This window comes from Nerophis lumbriciformis, linkage group LG21, assembly GCF_033978685.3.
Source record: "Nerophis lumbriciformis linkage group LG21, RoL_Nlum_v2.1, whole genome shotgun sequence".
Classification (NCBI taxonomy): Eukaryota; Metazoa; Chordata; class Actinopteri; order Syngnathiformes; family Syngnathidae; genus Nerophis; species Nerophis lumbriciformis.
This window is the reverse complement of record NC_084568.2, coordinates 16,953,441-16,973,379: the sequence shown is the minus strand read 5'-3', so window position 1 is coordinate 16,973,379 and position 19,939 is coordinate 16,953,441. Positions and strand designations below refer to the sequence as shown.

The following is a 19,939-nucleotide window of genomic DNA, read 5'->3' as shown; positions in this document are numbered from 1 at the left end:
ATAATATCAGAAGCTTGTAAAATAACAGCACTAATGATTTGCATTCGTTATTAACTTAGCATAAAATAGATTATAAAAATGAATTAATAGGCGTTGCTGGGTTGCATATGCATATTAGTCTTATTTCAATATTACAATTATTAATTAATTTGTTTAGTATTAATGTTTTTTGTTTATATTCATTGTTTTGTACTGTTATGATATTGTTTTTTGCTTACTGTTATATCCAACAGTAATGATTAACACAACATCTCTAAGCAATGATAATGATTGTATGCATTTTTTTGTTGTTAAATTAATTAATGCATATTGCATTATAATTTTGAAACCGTGATTATTACTCAAACTATAATTGTACAGTGAAACTCTATAATGGCTGCATCCTTACGTCACACCCCAATCTATATGACAGAATGGTAGATGTAGGCGTGTCTTCAACAAGAAGTGAACCCTGGTGACTTTGCGTAAACCAGAAGTAAAGTGCACAACCCTTGTTTTTCCTTCACCTTTAACATGAAACCACTTATTTTTTACAAATTCAAACGGCAGTCAGTACGTGTCCGTGCACAAAATTAGTTTGATTTCTCAAATAGTTTGGTTCGAAATAAGCCTCTTACAGCCCATGGAAACACTTTAATCCGATTGTGTTTGGTTTTTGAAAAGTCGGACTAAAACACCTGGATTATGCGATTGGAAACCAGATCTCTCGAGCGGGTGTGCGCACCGGAGAGGACCCTTCGTATGGTGCATGCACCAGTCCCAACGCGCAGCATATAAACCCGGAAGCAGATACCATTCAATAAAAACATAGCAACAATTGTCATGAAGAGGATAGTTATTATTTGCTTCACAAATCAAAAGAATAGAACATTTCGAAGTGCATCGATGGTAGAAGAAAAGAAACTGAGATTTGTTTAAGAAGGTAGCCAAGGAAATGTAAAATGTGGATTCCCGAACGAAATATGAATGAGATAAAAGATAATGAAGCAGGTGTATTACAAGGCGAATAATAAAGCGTACACAAACCTCTTCATGCTGCATTTCTGCACTCCAAACCGATTAACTTTCCGCACAACTCGCAAGATAGGCCAGAACAATAGCAACCTTCTTCTGGATATCAGTCAGGGCACGGACGGTCTTTTCCTTCAGATTTACAACTCCTGCCATCAATCCACAGAGCCTTATGAATGAACTTTGCGACATTCAAAAGTTTTGTTTCCAGGATTTTCGTCCCTAAATTCCTTCGAAAAAACTCTTCCGCCAGTCTTTCTTTGCATCGGACCTGCATCCGCCCCGATACATTCTTGGTAGTAGCGCCATGTTCGTTGCGCAATCCAGGATCATTTCTTCAGCACAGCCATTAGGGACTTAATATTTGTAATCTGTGCCAATATTACAGTGGACATCAGTTAAAACAAGTTGCAAGGATCCGCAGATGGCTGGTGTGACGTCATTAGGTCAACCGGAAAAATATTTAATTTAACCGCGCGCAAATGTAATAAGCGCCCCCTGTGGCATATGACCAATTAGAGAAAGTGTATGGACAATTGGCCTTCAGACATAGGTGTGAAAATACAAAAAAAGTAACTATTTGAGAAATACGATTAATTTAGTGCATGGAAGCGTATCACATTAACATCTACCTAATGTGCTATTTGGATTTAAACGATTGGTCAAAAAAACGTGTCATGACTTCATTTACTAAAAAAAAAACATTTGATTTCAGTTTAATTGAGTTTAATTTCAATCAAATAGTACATTTTAGTGTAATGTGGTGTTGGACTAAAACATATATCAGGCCGTGTCCTCTTTAATGACCATCCCTCATTAACCCTTTCTATGTGTGTACCCATAATTCATTCCATTCTTATCAACCGGCAGTCTGTGCGAGCATTAGGTCACTGTCAGCCAATGGTATTTATAAACCCTCTGTGACTGTGTCTTAAATAGGCCTTTCCTCCCTGGTCTTAACACATTATGCTTTGCAGCAACATGCATTGATTATCAAGGAACAACTTCTTCTGGGGGTCATGGTAGGCTTACAAATGTATGCCCATCATTTTCCACTGGTGTATAGGTTGAAAGGATTCATTTTCAGTCTCTTATTTTTGCAGGCATTTGTGACAATTTAGGGAGTGTAAGGTTATGTTGTGGTACTGTCATCATTTCTGCGTTTGCAGTATGGCGTAACGTCCATGCGACGTCTCAGTTGCAGTCTAGTACTGGCTTTGGCCACACATGCTGCGGTAACTAAATGTGGTTTTCTGCAGCTGTCTGAAATGTTGTGATACTTAAGGGCAGGGAGTCAGGACACCACTAATAACGAGATGTGAATGCTTAAGAACTGACGCTCAGCTGAAATGCTCAAGATGTTTTTGAAATATAGAATGAATATTGAATTTGAGATGTTTTGAGGATTGTAGATTTTGTATGTTCACACAGAAAGTAAGTAATGCCAAAAAGTGGGATTTTTTTTCAAATTTGAAAAAAAAAAGATCATAAGTGCTGAATGAGCCACACATTACATTTGCCCATCATGCTTGCTCATTCATGAAAAAAATCTTTAAAAGAAAGGATTTAAAAAAAAACGATGCTTTGGTTTCTATATTGCTGTGTAACCGGTGAGAGAAATCGTATGCTTTTCCAAACACTGTTTTTGTAACATAAGATTATCCTTTTGGTGTTTATGTGTGTATTCGTGGGGCTTAGTTTACTTGAGTGAACCTGGAAGAGGGCAGGATATAACGATGGCAGCTCGTCGGACTGTTTGAACGTTTTAACAGTTAGCATGTGAGCATATTATAAGATAGAAGTAAGTACTGGAAGTGCAAAGAGCTGTAATGATGTTACATCATACATGTACTGTGAAGGGAATGTAGAGCCAAGAACTGGGGGGCCGGACTTCTCCCTTAACTATCATGCTTATTTGTAGAACCTGCATCTGCTGTAGTGGATACTTAGTTTTTTGTGTATTTTTTGTCAATATTACACGTTTCAGAAAAAAATGTCCTGTTATGCAACAAGTGTCAACTACAGTGGACACTGGCCTTTAGGAAGTTATGTCAATTAGGTCTGCAGGTTTAGAGCGATTCTGCAAAAAATTGGCATAGCGATTTGATTCGCGATTTTTATTATTATTAGATTATCTGTCCATTTTCTACCGCTTGCGGGGGGTGCTGGAGCCTATCCCAGTTGCACTCAGGCAGAAGGCGGGGTACACCCTGGACAAGTCGCCACTTCATCTCAGGGCCAACACAGATAGACAGATAACATTCACATAATTTGAAATGCATAAAACTGCTTAAATGATGAGTGTCATTTAGGAAGTCATGTTACTTTTAGGCTGCCAATCAACATATTATTTTCCCAAGTTGCCACACATTAGAACAATATGCAAAAATCTACTTTGAAAAATATTAATACCCATGTTTGCTTACATCGTCATTGGCCGCTTGTCGTAGCCTCATCATCTGCTGTCAGTTCTGTCAGCCATCTTACACTGTCACCATTTTTTGCAGATACTGTACAGTACAGTTATACAACATGAGTGGTGTTTATTAGCACACTGAATACATCCGCTGCAGCGCACCGACTCTTGCCGTTTCCTTTAACCACTTTTGATCGGCCAGCATAACATGGACGCAAGGCTCAACTATTCCGATTCAAAGACAGAGGAGAGAAAACAATAAAAAACCTCAGCCACTTGCGCTTAAAATCTCAATGTCGATTGGATGTTGAATAACTGTGCGGCCCTGTCAGTGCAAGGCCCTGCCAATGTGTTTACACTGGTTCAGGTTCCTCTATACAACAGGAGTGCTCTGGTGTCTATAAAAGTCTATTTTAAAATTATTCCTCTATCAAGTTTTGAACTGAACTCAGGGGCCGATGTAGTGTCTTTCCTGGGCCGGATTTTGCCTCCCAGTTGCCAGTTAAATTAGGACTGGACGATTATGGCAAAAAAAATAATAATCACGACTATTTTGGTTGATATTGTAATCACGATAATTAACAAGATTATTCATTGATTTTAAAATATGAGTATTTATTGTACTACCGAAGTTCAACTTTAAATGAAGTTTACAAAAACAACGAATAATTAGTAACGAATAAACAACAACTAAAATAATAATAGAAATTACAGTACATTTGAATAACAATAGCAGTATAAAAACAATCCAATTCAATTTTTCCATTTTCATTTTTTCATTTCATTTTTTGTATACCTTTTACACTCACCACAATAGTGTGTGCTTTTTTTTGTCCTAAAAATACATTTGATAAAATGTTCCTCGATTAAATGCAAAAATCCTGACATTTATGGGTGCAATACATCTTTGGACAATTTTGACCAGTATTTTAAGTAAAATCATACTAATTTTGTAAATGTATCAATAAGTGCTTTAAGTACATTATGCTTGTGTAAGGTAGTCTTTAAAACCTTTATTTTGTTAGTGCAGTCAGACCGGATGCTGCTCACATGTGTAGGTTATTGTGAAGGGGGGAGGTGTGTTGTTCTGAGCTTGGCAACAACAGACAACTTGGGGCTCTTAAAAAAAATAAAAATAAAAAGAGCAAACCTCTCAAATTGCGACTTCTGTCTTTTTTGTACATTTATCTAACATCAATTGAGTCGTTCACAACAACAAAAGCTGATTAGATGTATTGTGGGTGTATGGACTGGTCTTGCTTTCTTTAGCTTCATAATTTAGTCAGTGTTTCAAGTGGCCGTCTCAACATTGTTTAGTTCAGGGGTCGGCAAACTTCAGCATACAAAGAGCCATTTGAGCCCATTTCCCCCCAAATAAAACCCACCTAGAGCTGCAAACTCTGTTCGATTCCTACAATGACACCACTTCTAGTTTTGTTAGAATTGAGCTGTAGAATTTATGAAATCAAACACTTGACAAACAACGACTCACATTTTATGTCTGGGTATAACGAAGCAAATCACCAAATTATTTTGAACACTAGAAAAAAATACACTAGTTTAGGGCTGGGCGATATGGCGTTTTTTTAATATCTCGATATTTTTAGGCCATATTGCGATATACAATATATATCGCGATATTTTGCCTTAGCCTTGAATGAACACTTGATGCATATAATCACAGCAGTATGATGATTCTATATGTCTACATTAAAACATTCTTGTTCATACTGCATTAATATATGCTCATTTTAAACTTTCATGCAGAGAGGGAAATCACAACTAAGTCAATTTACCCAAACTGTATTTATTAAACAGTTATTAAGCAGTGGCACAAACATTCATGTCATTTCAAAACAGAAAGTGCAAGATTGTCAGAGACATTTTAAAACAAGCTATTAGTGCACTTTTGTGCATGATGTCCTCAAGATGACAAATCAAAACAACAATAAATTAAAGTGCACTTTTTGTACAGAATACCTTCGCTATGTGGTAGGTTCCGGCGGACGTTATCTCCTTATGTCGTGGACTATTTGTTTCATACGGTGTTGATGTGGAAATGGTTACCTCGGCATTGTGTTTGTGTGGCACCGAACGGAGATGTTGACATGCGGAGTAAGCACTCTTCATTCTCGAGTGGGTGACTTTTGATGCTACATATTAGCAGTAATGCTATTTTTTGTAGCAACACTTTCGCCCCACACTTGACAAATTACAGTTGTCTGTTCGACATATTCCCACTTGAAGCCAAACCACCGCCAGACGATGGACCCCCTGCTATTTTTCTTAGGAATTAATTCTTCCTTCATTTGTTACCAGATTGGCACCTTCTTTCTCTCGTATTACCACTCGCACCACAGCTAACTTTAGCCATGCTGCTACCTCTCTGCTCAGCGAGGGCGTATACGTATGTGACGTATGTATGAAGGTGCGCTTGTTTAAGTTTCTCTGAGAAGGAGAGACTAGAAAGAGTGAGAAGAGCCTGTAGTGTAATGCCTGCAGCTAAAAGCAATTGCGTGAGAACGTATACTCGAATATCACGATATAGTCATTTTCTATATCGCACAGAGACAAACCCGCGATATATCGAGTATATCGATATATCGCCCAGCCCAACACATGTCCTTCCCTCTAATAATGAATAAAAAAAATAAACAAACTCGCTCCAATATTCTGAAAGCATACAACTGCGGCATATTTCATTTGACTAAAAAGGGAAAACAACAATCTTGTCATTAGTGAAAGCAAATTAATCTGTCCATGAAACTTTAAATGTTCTATTTTCATCAGAAATGTTTCTATTTTTTGATCTGTCCATTGCGAGCTTACCAGGGGTTGACCGCTAAAAAACAATACATTTACTTGGCAGCAAGACATGACGCATAGGGGCTTTGACGATCGACAATATATTAAAATGTTTTATTTTCATGACATGATCCCAGAACTCTCCAAAATAACAACTGTTAAAATAAAATAAACTTATTTAAAATGTATAATTTAGTAGCCATTATTTGTTGACATTTGGCTTCAAAGCCAAAGGGAGCCATGAAATAGCCGTATGCGGCCCCAGAGCCGCAGGTTGCAGACCCCTGGTTTAGTTCAAGACGGGGCAGTTGAGTGTGTCGAGGATCAATGAGCGGTACGGGACACATTATTTTCTGAAAAAACGTCCCTTCTCCTCACAATGAAAGCATTTCACTCACATTTAAGTACATTTTCATGATTTTCAGCGTTTAAAAGTGGATTCCGTTTTATTGGCCAATTCTGTGATTCTATCCGCGGTTACGTGAACGCGGAAATCATATTGCCTTACTTTGTCGAGTTTAGTGATTATTGGTTAGGCATATTAGCGTTGTCAAAAAAAAGGTGCAACCATGGTGAGACCCCAAACTTCTAGTAGACGTGGTCCTGTTTTCACTCATACGCTCACTCATCTGTTTCGTTATCACAAGTGCCGGAATTTGCGTGCATGTTGCATGGAACAATAATCGTTTTTTTCGATCATAATATTTTTATGATTGTGTTCAGCCATAATCGAAATCAAAGTGTGATTAATTGTCCAGCCCTAGGTAAAATAGCCCTGATTTAGACCATGTTAAGATGCTCGTAGAAGCTGTTGATGTGATAAGGATGGCATCTGTATCAGTGTCATATTTGAACTCTCATCTCAAAATTGTCTCTTTCCCAGGGTCTAGATGAGGAGGCAATAGTTGACCATGGAAAGACGAGCTTCTCCACGCAATCAAACTACGAAAAGGACGAGTCAGAAAGTAAGTCTGGCATCATTTTGTTGAAGAAGGGTCCTTCGATTGCAGCATCTGTTATGTTGACATGCAGAGAAACCATTTTACATGCACACCATCATCTCTCTCACTATGCTTTTGTTGTGCCCACAAAGTTTACTGGTTGTTTTGTGGCTTTTTACCACCTTTACTAACGCCTCTTCTTGCTCTCACTGGTGCTCTACCCTCTCCATATTGTTGATTCACTTCATAACTCGGAAAGGCTTTTTCACACAGGAACCATAAAATTCATCTCGATGTACAAAGGTACCGTATTTTTCGGATTATAAGTCGCATTTTTTTAAATATTTTGTCCGGGGGTGCGACTTATACTCTGGAGTGACTTATGTGTAAAATTATTAACACATTACCTAAAATATCAAATAAGATAGAAGAGGAAACAGCGCATTGTCTACCTTTGGAGTTGGTAGAGTTGTTTAGAAGCGACACCGAGGAAGAAGATTTCATGGGATTTAGCGATTAGGAGTGACAGATTGTTTGGTAAACGTATAGCATGTTCTATATGTTATAGTTATTTGAATGACTCTTACCATAATATGTTACGTTAACATACCAGGCACGTTCTCAGTTGGTTATTTATGCCTCATATAACGTACACTTATTCAGCCTGTTCTTCACTATTCTTTATTTATATTAAATTGCCTTTCAAATGTCTATTCTTGGTGTTGGATAAATTTCCCCCAAAAATACGACTTATACTCCAGTGGGACTTATATTTTTTTTTTTCCTTCTTTATTATGCATTTTCGGCCGGTGCGACTTATACTCCGGAGCGATTTATAATCCGAAAAATACGGTGCATGTTTTTGTATTTCGTTTTTTTTCAGTATAGAGCCGTTCTGTTTGTCAAAGCTGTGTACCGATTTCCCACACTAGTTTACACATTTTAAGTGAGGAACATTCTGTGTTGAGATGCACCTCCATATACCCAGGTAGCGTGCCTACAACCTGACTAAAAGGCTCGATATTTGGCATTGAAGCGGAGATCTATAGGCCAACAAAGTCTTTGGCAAGCGAGAGTCAAAAGCAAGCTATAGTGCCAAAGAGTATCCAGAGTCCGTTTTTTTTAACACTTGCCCTCCCAGTAAAATACATAAACGTTCAATTAGATAGAACGGGGCTACAGACTAAAACAATTAATGCTATGGTTAACGCAATAAGGTACTTGAATTTACCAAAAATAAAATATTAATTCACACAGTTCAAACGTACTGTTGCACTTGTATAAAAAGTTTTGCTGTAAACCAGGTGTTTTTCAAAGTGTGGCCATTTTTGGCCCACAGCTTTTTTTTATTGGCCTGTGGCCTTACTCTAGATAAAAATGTTATTGGTAATGTATATTAGATACAACTCATTTTTTGTTTTTAAACGACAAAACAAGGCTTATATAGCTAATACAGTACTATATATTCAAGGATTGACCTGCATTTGATTGGTTTTAGCATCTTTCATGCACAAAATGTATCAAAGTGGTCTCCCGCATACTTTAATTCTTCTATATGAAATATCTCTGTTTTTATTTATTTTATTTCAGAATTATATAATTACTTTGTTTAATTTTAAAACACAAAAACTTAACAAATGTGCACGGTGTTCCCATACTGCACTGAACATGACCCAAATTGTGACCTTTAAAACCAAAGTACGTAAAAAAAACTTGATTATGGGTTCCAGTTTAACCCCTATATCATCATATCAATGAAGATACGGTTCTTACAGTATCTTTGCAGAAGCAGTGTTTTCTTGGCAGGGGGGCATCCCTCATTTGCAACAAGCTGCATAGATGATGACTACTTGTCCACAGAAACTCACAACAAACCATCTGTGGTGGCAACATTTTGGGGTGACAGTAGCTCACAAGCTGAGGGTTTGAAACACTTGCTGACCAAAAGCTCAGAAGACCCACAACTAGGGTTGTGAGTTTTTAGGCACCTAACGATTAGATCAGATTCCGATTCCTGGGGTGACAATTCGATTCAGAATTGATTCTCGATTCAACGCGGTTCTCGTTTCAAACTGATTCTCGCAATGCATATTTGGTGTAATAATTTGTATAATAATAATTAATAATGATTTCTGTCTGGTTGCATAGAGATAGCCTAAAAACGGCTCTTTAAAAATAGTTTCTTCTGAAAATGAAAATAAATAAATACACATTTTAATACATTTTTGAAAATTAGGAATCTATTTAGAATCGGGATGAATAAGAAAATATAGAAATTAAGACAGCTGCATGAGAAAGGCAAGTGATAAGATATTCTTTATCACTGTTTCATAAAAGAACATGCCATTGCCTCTGTTAAGGTTAGTGAGCTGCAATTAGGAGTTTTGTTCATGCATAGTTTGCTAATCAATTACAAAGTGTTTCTCATTAGGTCTTTTGAGTTTGATTTGGTTACATTGTCGCTAGGGTTGCACGATATAAATGAAAAAAATTTGGCCGATGATGGAGATTTTCATACTATCACCAAATTGTGATGCATCTTAACGATACATTCTGGTTGTGTCCCGCAAATTTGACAGGACAAGTAATTTAACATGTCCTCAACACAATGTAGCGTCCTCATTAGTGATTGGGTTAATGTCCCGCCACAGTGCGAACACCAAATTAAAGAAAGTTTCTTACAAGTAATATTATCACTGTAGGACTACCGGATTAAGAATAGCTAAACATGCTATACCACACACCGTAAGAGGATACAAGAAGTCATGCAAACTTCTAAACTAGAGCTCTTGAATGTAAACAGTGGTAGGCAGATTGATACGAATATCGACATTAACGATAACTACTAAGTATAATATCAGTACACGGTCGATACTACAGTGATTAAATCAATATATTTGTTAGCACAATATAATTTTTGTTAGTTTTGTTTTTGTTTACAAACACAGTAAATAAGTCCCTGGACACAAACCCTTTAAGATTTTAAGAGAAACCCTTTAAACTTTAAGAGTTTAAATGGTTTGTATCACTCACTATTCTTTTTTTATGATTAGTTATTTTGCATCATTGACTTTATTTTGCTTGAAGTATTGTATATAATATATTTGAATAAGGAAATAATTCAAATATTACATTAATATTGTTACACCACATCCTGTTTTTGTCTGATTCTTGTGATCAAAAATATAATCATTCAATGAGCGTGAACATTTTAAGTGTCCGTATCAGTATTGTATTGGCCAATACTGCCCCTGTAATGTGGCCAAACAGAAGAATAAGTGCTCAGTATATTTTAACAGAAGTGTAAATGGAACTGCGTTACAGCAGAAAGTAACCAGCATTGAACAGTAAATTACGGTAGCAAAGAGTACCGGTACTGTAGTTTTGAGAAAATAATCCAGCTGGAAATGACACAGTATGTTACTGCATACATCAGCAGCTGACTGAGAAGCCTTTGTAACCTGTTTTGAAATGTTTGTATTATGATTTCTATGCCAAATTATATATTGTGATAGTTATCGCAAGAGGCTGCAATATAGATTCTAGGCCATATAACCCTTACTATACCAATGACTGTATTGACAGCATGCGTTTATTTTTATTCATCTTATTTTATTCCTATAGTTTGTCATTTTCGTTGTTGGTTAATGTATTTTTTAGTTCTGACATTGAAGAGAGTAGTTGGCAATCTAAGGTAAGTAATATACAAAATATTGTAAAATTACGGATTTACCTTAAATCCCTTCTCCTGTTATGTGAATGTAGTTGTTTTGTTCCTTTAGTTTGTCCTCAACGATATATTGCAATTGTTTCCTGCAGGCCACAGAGCGGTTTACGTAGGCGTTCATGTTCCTCTTGGAAGAGAAAACAAGCGGAGGCATCGTCACCGAGGACACAAGCACCACAGAAAAAGAAGGGATAAAGATTCTGAGGACGGAAAGGAAAATGACAGAGAATCTCCACCTTACGGTGAGAACACAACACCTTTTTCTTGTGATACATTTCTCAACACATTGGTCTGAAAATCATGACCTTACTCAGTTTTATCGTTACTAATATACAGTGTTCCCTCGGCACTTGGTGGTTCACTTACTACAGTCTCAGTGCATTGCGGATTTTAAAGTACCATTGAATACATTGAGATTTGTCTGTTTAGCTGATTGGAGAGCTAGCTTCCGCAGCTAGTGGGCCCATGAAGATGACTTCTGCTTTGTTTGATCAGTCGTTTTACTGCCGTGTTATTGGCACGTTTGGAAACATTTAAGGTATGTAAATAAACATTTACAGAATCTTAACTCATTTCGGAACGTATATGCTGTATCTGCGGCTTATTGTCTGGTGCGGTTAATATATGGAAAAATATGTTTTTCCTCTAAAGTGTAGTAGGTGAGGCTTGTATCCTGGTGCGCTCTATAGTCCGGAGTAATATTCATAAAAATTATAAAATAAATGGTGTCCCTACTTTGCGAACATAATTCTCACGATAATAGAGTGAAAACTGTATATGATACAGTATGCATACTGTACATATGATAGTCTTCAATTATGTCATTCAGACACTGCCAGGACTTGCCTCTGACAGGCATAGGGAGATTGCAGTCAGTTTCAATTTATTTATTTCAAACATGAATTCAATACAATGTAAGGCATCACATATTTCTAGTTGTTTCATTACAGCATGTCTGAAAAGGAGTAGGAAGAAGCAGAGACCATAAAAAAAACATACCTTATATACAAATGTAGTTATATGCGTATCAAAACACATCTTGGGAGCCAATTGGTAAAGATATTTCTGACATAAACAGTTAATCTTATGGACAATAATGTGAGAAACCTTGTGATTGTTCTGGATTCAGGGGTCATTTAATATTCAAATAAATTCAGATTTATTGTTTGACAAATTATTTAAAAAAAAAAAAAAGTAATTAGTTATAGTTACTAGTTACTATAGATGCAAATTGAGGAAGTTTTTACAATTACCATTCCATTTTTGAATCTGCTTAATTGTTTTTATCGATTCTCTTATCGATTCTTATTTGCAAAAAATGAAAATAAACAATATCATCAACTTTGTTTACTTGAAAAGAAACATGAGCTGAAAAACCCAACAGTGAGGTCTTAATCGTAGGGCTCCTTCATGGGGTCCTCAGAAGAAATAATTTGTTTTGAAAATAACTATGTAATAATTAAAATAAGGTGGCAACCTTTCCAGGGTGTACACCGCCTTCCGCCCGAGTGCTGCTGCGATTGGCTCCAGCACCCCCGTGACACCGAGACAAACAAGCGGTAGAAAACAGATAGGTGGATAATAATAATACTTTTGATAATTACTTGTTACTTAATGCCATTTTTTATGCTGTTAATCCTAAAACTGCTCGGATGCAAGATCCTTCTCTTATTCTATAAATGAGAAATAACACACTCAAGTTCATTGCGATAAACTTCATACAAAGTGTAGTCAAAAAAGAGCTTGTGAAAATCTTGCTTCTCAGATTGCTTCATTAAGAATTAACTTCAAATTATTAAGTGTTATGCACAAATCGGCTTAAGCCCCAAATGCCTTTCTGAACTCATAATTCCATTCTCACGTTGACTGGCTGAGTACATTGTGTTCATAGGTCCAACTGAGTGCGTATACCAATGTTACCTCCACTTTGCTGTAAAATTCCAGGAAATGTGAGATGAGTACCTGCAGTGAGCAACGTTAATTTATTAATATGGTTCTGCTTTTGTGGTTTTATTTTGTATGTTGTTTGCTGCATATTTGATTATTTGTTATAGTAAAGGAAGAAGCAGCAACAGTGTAAGGCAAGTAAGTCTGGAAGCGAAAAAAAGAAATGATGATTTCCAGAAAATGTCTGAGTCGTAATTGTTAGCCCATGTAAATGATTTGGCAGTATGATGACTATCACTGGATATACAGTGTGTATATCTTTGTGTATGCAAAGTGTGAAAGAAGCACCAGTGTTTACATCAGTTGGATGCTTAGTCTCCTTTCTTACAATTTCAACAGACACTCCATCCCAGCGGGTCCAGTTCATTCTGGGCATGGAGGACGATGACTTGGAACATGTCCCACATGACCTCTTCACTGAGTTGGATGAGCTTTCCTTCAGAGATGGTAGTGCTACTGAATGGAAGGAAACTGCCAGGTCAGACTAAATCAGCTATGTAATGTTGATGTTGTCATTTTTTTTATACAGTCCAAGCAAAACATGCAATAAGACTATGAGTTGACTTCAATATTGTTTTCTGCACAATATATTCTAAAAAATTATCTTCAGAAATTCTAGGCTGGTCACTAGTTTACATACTCTTTTCATGGGCTTAAATTTATTTTGGATTTTCTCTTCATTGACACAGGGTTAAAATTATACAAACCGGAATACGGTTTTATATAAGGGATGATGTATAATGACTTCTTAATTTCTTGTTTGCGATCATGATTGACTGCGGTTGTTAGTGTCTCTTTGACAGCATACCAGGATTTGATAAAGCTCATTGGATCAACTAATACTTAGAACAATTAAATAACATAGAGCAGACCTCTTAGTAGTAAATAATCCTTTAAAAAAATCTTAATTAATTACAGGATAAATGAAATTGCCATGTCCTTGCGTGTTTGTTTTCTTTGCCTGTCGCTTCTAAACAGACTGCAAGAGGATTCACTCTGCATTGGTCTCAGCACCTGGGTGCATTTGTTCTATAGCAAAATGAAAATGTCGAAGCAAACTCAGACCTAGGCTTAGACTGAAACAAACGTAATTAATCCACAAAGGGAAATTGTTTGACACAGTAGCTAAATTGTTAAAACGATGAACATCTCTAGAGCTACTGTGATCTGCTGCCACTCTTTCAGTCAGCCCTCTCTTTGTCTCTGTGGGTGGAGGCGGGTCCCCTGACAAGTTCAGCCTTGTAACGTAAACGTAAGGTAACGTAGTAGAAATGATCTGGATCACCACCAAAGTCTTATGTCTTGATTTGTATCCCATTTCTGACATTTCCTAAACGTCATCAAAATCTGCCCATCATTTTTTGAGTTTTAGTTGCTAACTAATTTACCAACCAACCAACTACTGCAAATACGTAAGTTCAAGTCCAAGGACCTATGTGATAAACTACGTAAGATAATTGTTGATTCACACACTTTGAGAACATTTTTAAGAGCCATTTGTAAACATTCCGAAATCGTCATTGCAAACTAGGGCTGGGCCAAATGGCAAAAAAAAGAGCACAGTATATGTTTTCATGTCTTTCATATTTTGATTTATATCGCAATTTTTATGTGTTTTTTAATCTGCCAGTGATGCAAGACCTAAAATAAACACATTTCCCCCTTTGGGAATTATGAAGACATATTTCAAGCATTAACCATTTTCAAATGATGTTGCTACATACCGGTACACTAGTAACATCATTGCCACTTGCAAATGTGAATAATCTTGATTAACAATAGATTGCTAATGCTACGTGTGCTAATAGCAGTCAGACTGAGACTCGTATAATCACTTGGATGGTGGTTGTTTTGTACATACAGTGCATCTGGAAATTATTAACAGCGGTTCACTATTTCCACATTTTGTTATGTAACAGCCTTTTTCCAAAATGGAATACATTATTTTTTGTCCTCAGAATTCTACAGACAATACCCCACACAATGATAATGTGAAAATGTTTTTTTTTTCTTTTTAATTTAGCAAATGTAATTAAAAAATAAAACAAATAAAATCACATGTCCATAAGTATTCACAGCCTTTGCCCAATACTTTTGTTGATGCACTTTTGGCAGCAAATACGGCTTCAAGTCTTTTTGGATATGATGCCACAAGCTTGGCACACCTATCTTTGGGCAGTTCCGCCCATTCCTCTTTGCCCATTCTTCTTTGCAGCACCTCTCGAGCTCCATCAGGTTTGATGGAAAGCGTTGGTTTTCATCATGGCGCTTTACGTGCCATGTTCTGTGTTTCTGTTTATATCTACGGTACCTTACAACGCTACGCGGAGCGGAAAAAGGTAAACTCTGATAGGCTGTTTCCACGGACATTTCCGCCATGTTTGATCGCGTTAATATGCTCACAGTTGATCACCGCAATCGAACTGAAATGTATCAATATCATACTGTATACATTAATTGCCCAGCCCCATTTCAAACAGTGTTATTTGGACTTGTTACCACTTGGCAAATGTATAGAAGACGTCATCCTCATCTGAAAATAAATGTGTTAGATTGTTCAAGAACAACCCAGAAACCACCAAAGCTACTGGGTTTTGAAGTTGGAACTGGACCCTGTTGGATCACCTGTTTCACTGTCCACAGTAAATCTACTGCTATGAAACCAACACCTTTAAAACAGGGAGGTTCAAACTTTTTCCAATGAGGGCCACTAGTGCTTCTAGTGCACTGCACAAAATAGATAGAATTCTGAAGAAGGACGGCTATGTACACATTATCAACTTCACCTCAAATCAACAGCTGCACAGTGCAAACTTGGAGACAATTGGGTGTTCCAATTTGGGACGATCCCAACCGTACATCAGAGGCTAAAATAAAGTTTCTGGAATGGCCTTCCCAAAATTCAACGCTCAACCTTTTAGAATGTTTGTAAATGATGGTAAAAAAAATCTAGGTGTTGGCCAGTAATCAATCAATCAATCAATCAATCAATATCCTTTATTTAACCAGGTAAAAAGCACATTGAGATTGTGACCTGGCCAAGAGAGCAGCAACTCAAAGTTAGAGAAATACATATAAGAACCACAAAAACAGCAACAGTCACACACCACAATTTAAAAATAAGCTACTTACATACTGTATATTAACATAAAAGCATGCGATAGGTCGAAACAATGTATAAACTGTTTCAGTAAAAACAACTTAAAGACAAGTACAATGCCCAGTAGAAACCGTTTCTCGATCCTTTTAAGATGGCCTGGAATTCCCCCCAATAGATTAGCTCAGGTTACCTCAGATCCTTTTGTAAGTTATTCAATGACCATGGAGCAACATATCTGAAAGCTGTTGGCTCTAGGAACAAACATGCTAAGTATGTTCTGCGACCTTAAATTGTAGTGACTGGAATCTCTACACATAAAAGAACACAAATAAGGGGGGAACTAGACCAAGAAGTGATTTATATATAAAAAAAACATCCATCGAAAAATCTGGGAACTGACAGACAGTCTCCCTTTGCATATAAAGTGCAATGATGGACAAGGTGGCCACAACCAGTAATAAAACATAAGGCACAGTCATAAACAGTATCCAAGTTTTTTCAAATGCGTGTCTAGTGCATTCATAAAAAACAAGTCTCCATAATCTAGCAAAGGCATAAAAGTGGTCAGAATCAAGTGTTTCCTAACTTGTAGTGAAAAGCAGGACTTAAAATTGTGGTTTAGCCATGTGTTTTTCAATGTCAGATTTAAAATACATCAATAACAATACCCAAGACCATTTCAAGTTTAACCTTATGCGTGGTTGATATTTTTGGAGTATTCAGTGGCAATCGTTTACCATTTAAAAATAACATCACTTTAGATTTTTCTGTATTAGGCACTAGTCTCTGTTGAGTCAGCTGGGACTAAACATCAAAAGCAGACTGCAAGAGTTCAATGGTTCACACTATTGCGGGGGATGAACAATATATGACAGCGTCATCTGCATAAAAATGGAACGCAGCATCCGACACATTATCACAGAGATTATTTACATAGATAGAAAACAGTAACGGACCTAATTTGGAACCCTGGGGTACGCCATTTACCATAGGGGAGAAAGACAAGGTGGACTCAGCAAACTGAATGCATTGGGTTCTATCGAACAAGTAATTAGAAAACCTCTTTACAGCATGCTGAGATAGGCCAATCCAGTGCAGTCTGTCTGCCATAATAACAAACCAACCAATGTAAATGAACTCTACCAACTGCCAAGAGTGGCCAAATACATTATCCAGCCAGAAGTATTTGTGGCTCTAAAGAAATGAAGGTTGAGGTAAAACTTGCTAAGGGACATTTATTTATTTAGCCGAACATTTATGTATGATTTGGACTCGGCGTAAATGAAATACAATTCTCATATATAAAAATAATTTAAGATGTGTTCTATATTGTCATTACATCCTGAGAATTTTTTTTTTCAAATACATTAAGGTATCAAAATTAATCAGACATTCAAATCCATGGTAAGTCTATATACAATTCTGACCGGAACCTGCGCACTGTTTTTATTATGAAGTATCTGGCACCAAAATGGCTCATATATACACAGTATAGTCTTATACTATATTAAATATTTGCCAACATATTCTTGTCAGACCATATCAACTTCAAATGGAGATTACGGATTAGGCAGTGAAATTCCTTCACACTCAACGGATGATGAGAGCACTATACTGTATACAATGGAAGGGTTCATAGCGTTTCCTTCTGCCCTCACAATACATTTATCACACAGCACAAGTATTCTAAATATTCAGACACTGCTTCATACCAAACATGTCACAATCTACTGTAAATTAGTTTAAAGATTGTGCAGGTACTGCACACACCTGTTAGTACTTAACATCAAATATCCATCAATAGTGAGAAGTTGATATTGTATAGGGCTGTAATCTTAAAAAACCCAACAGTATTGTTGCCCTGGTTAATAAAAATGTTCAAGGGCCTTAAAAGTAAGTCAAGCTCTGGTAATACCGTTCAGATTTTTATGCATAATACTTTCATACTTCAATACTTTAATACTCTTTATGGATTATTTTTTACATAAATCTCTACATATTAGGCTTTCTTCGAAACTTTGGCAGCACCAGCGGTAAAAAGAATGTTTAAAAACGGGAGACAGAATGTTTTAATGTAAAGTGACCGGCATTCTAAAATTTGCTTTCATACTCTGTTTAAAATAATCAGACCCAGCATGGAACACCAGGGCTCATCTTTATGCATTTGCACACCGCGCCAAAATATGATAAATGTATTTGGGACAGCATCAGACAAAGTTATGTTTAAGTTTCACTTTTGCATCTCATAGCACATTAGTGTGGCGCGTTCAAGGAACCTTGACTAAAGTTTGAAGCAGAGGCGTCACTAGTTTGTAAAGACAAGAGAAGCTCAACCTCCAGTAAATCTAATAATAATGTATTAGGATTATTATTATTATTAGTATTATTATTAACCAATGATAATTCTACATCTATCAGATCATCGCTACCTTGCACTATGAAGTATGAAGCATGTACATGACATACATGCATTTAAGTGAATGATGACAGGTTATATAATAATAAAACTCACATTCTGGTTACTATAAATTAGATTTTTTGGCATGTGTGGTTGCACGTGCTAGTTTTAACCAAATTAAGTCAATAATTAGTTATTTAGTGCATGTAAACATACTGAGTGTGTGTATGTGGGGTGCTAATTTATAAGTTTTAGGTTGGGGTGGGGGCCCCTCAGGAGTTTGTTCATGATAAAAAACCCTGGATTCTTATGTAATGGTTTTTCTAGAGTGGTGTTGAGAGTGACTCTCATTAATCAAACCCAGATACATTAGTTCTTCCAGTGACGCACACATATTTTGTTGGACAGGTTTATTTTCAAGTCTGATTGCTATTGTCTGTGCTAATATCTGTTATGTTTGGTATTGTCTGCAGGTGGCTGAAGTTTGAAGAAGATGTGGAGGATGGAGGGGAAAGATGGAGCAAGCCTTATGTGGCTACGCTGTCACTGCACAGTTTATTTGAATTGCGTAGCTGCATCCTCAATGGCACGGTCATGCTGGACATGCGAGCCAACAGTATTGAGGACATCGCTGGTAAATCTTTTCTTTTTTCATTACATTTGCCCTTTGGTTTTAAATGCTGCAACATTACAAAATAAACACAGCTGTATTTTTTTTCTTTAAATCTGATTACTGTGATGCAGAAACATGGTGATTACTAGTAATGGGTTAACCGATACTGAAGCCTAAATGCCTTATGAAACACAAGGAGTGATACTGTGTCACTTTTAGAAAAAAACACAACATTTTACTGCAAAGTGCCACATTGTGAATATCAGATAGTGATTATTTTGTCTCCGCTTGTAATAAATGAAATCACAGGTGTGGCGTGCCGCATTTGACATCGGTTTTCGTCGCTGTCATCGATATCAATAGAACTAAGAAAAAGGGAAAAACTAGGAAGTGTGGGATAATGTTGATCTTATAGCGCCACATAAGATAAATAAGCAGAGCTTATTTAATCCTACCCTTTTCATACCATAGCAATTTTATCCAATTTCTTTGTTCTCTGTAACAGAACAGTGAACAAATTAATATTATACCACAGTAAGCAAACAAATATTAAATACATAAATCTTTTTTTCAATAAAAAAAAAAAGGAAAACTTAAACTTTTTTGTTAATCTGCCATTTTTTAAATTGTTTACATTTTGAAGATTATTGTCGTTTGCTACGAGGTTTAGTATTTTTAGTGCAACTGTACATATTACAATACAGCTTAGGTCTTATAAAAACTTCAAATAAATGTTTGAAAAAAAATATATATATATATCTACTGTATGTCTTGTTGCTACTTACCTACAGCTTGTGGACTCCCCTCGTACCATACTTCGCCAGAATGGTCACACTTGTCTGCTTTGGTCTTACTGTTCAGGCAGGGTCTGTGACGCTGTTGGGGGCTTTTTTTTTCCGTTTCCAACCGTGCAGCATTATTAAAAGGGAATAAGACCCTTAATGGTAAATAGAAAAAAAATACACATTCCTTTCCAATTTG

The 19,939-nt window shown here is 36.6% G+C and overlaps 1 protein-coding gene across 7 annotated transcripts in view; it reads left to right on the top strand.

Moving 5' to 3' along the window:
• Window positions 1-19,939, top strand: part of LOC133621019 (sodium bicarbonate cotransporter 3-like) — a 91,247-nt gene that overhangs the window by 33,807 nt on the left and 37,501 nt on the right. For all 7 annotated transcript variants that reach the window (XM_061982791.1, XM_061982790.1, XM_061982789.1 and 4 more), the window contains exons 2-5: window positions 7,116-7,197; window positions 10,993-11,142; window positions 13,187-13,325; window positions 18,819-18,979. In XM_061982791.1, coding sequence (XP_061838775.1) covers window positions 7,116-7,197; window positions 10,993-11,142; window positions 13,187-13,325; window positions 18,819-18,979 — 532 coding nt within the window. The remainder of the gene's footprint in view (window positions 1-7,115; window positions 7,198-10,992; window positions 11,143-13,186; window positions 13,326-18,818; window positions 18,980-19,939) is intronic.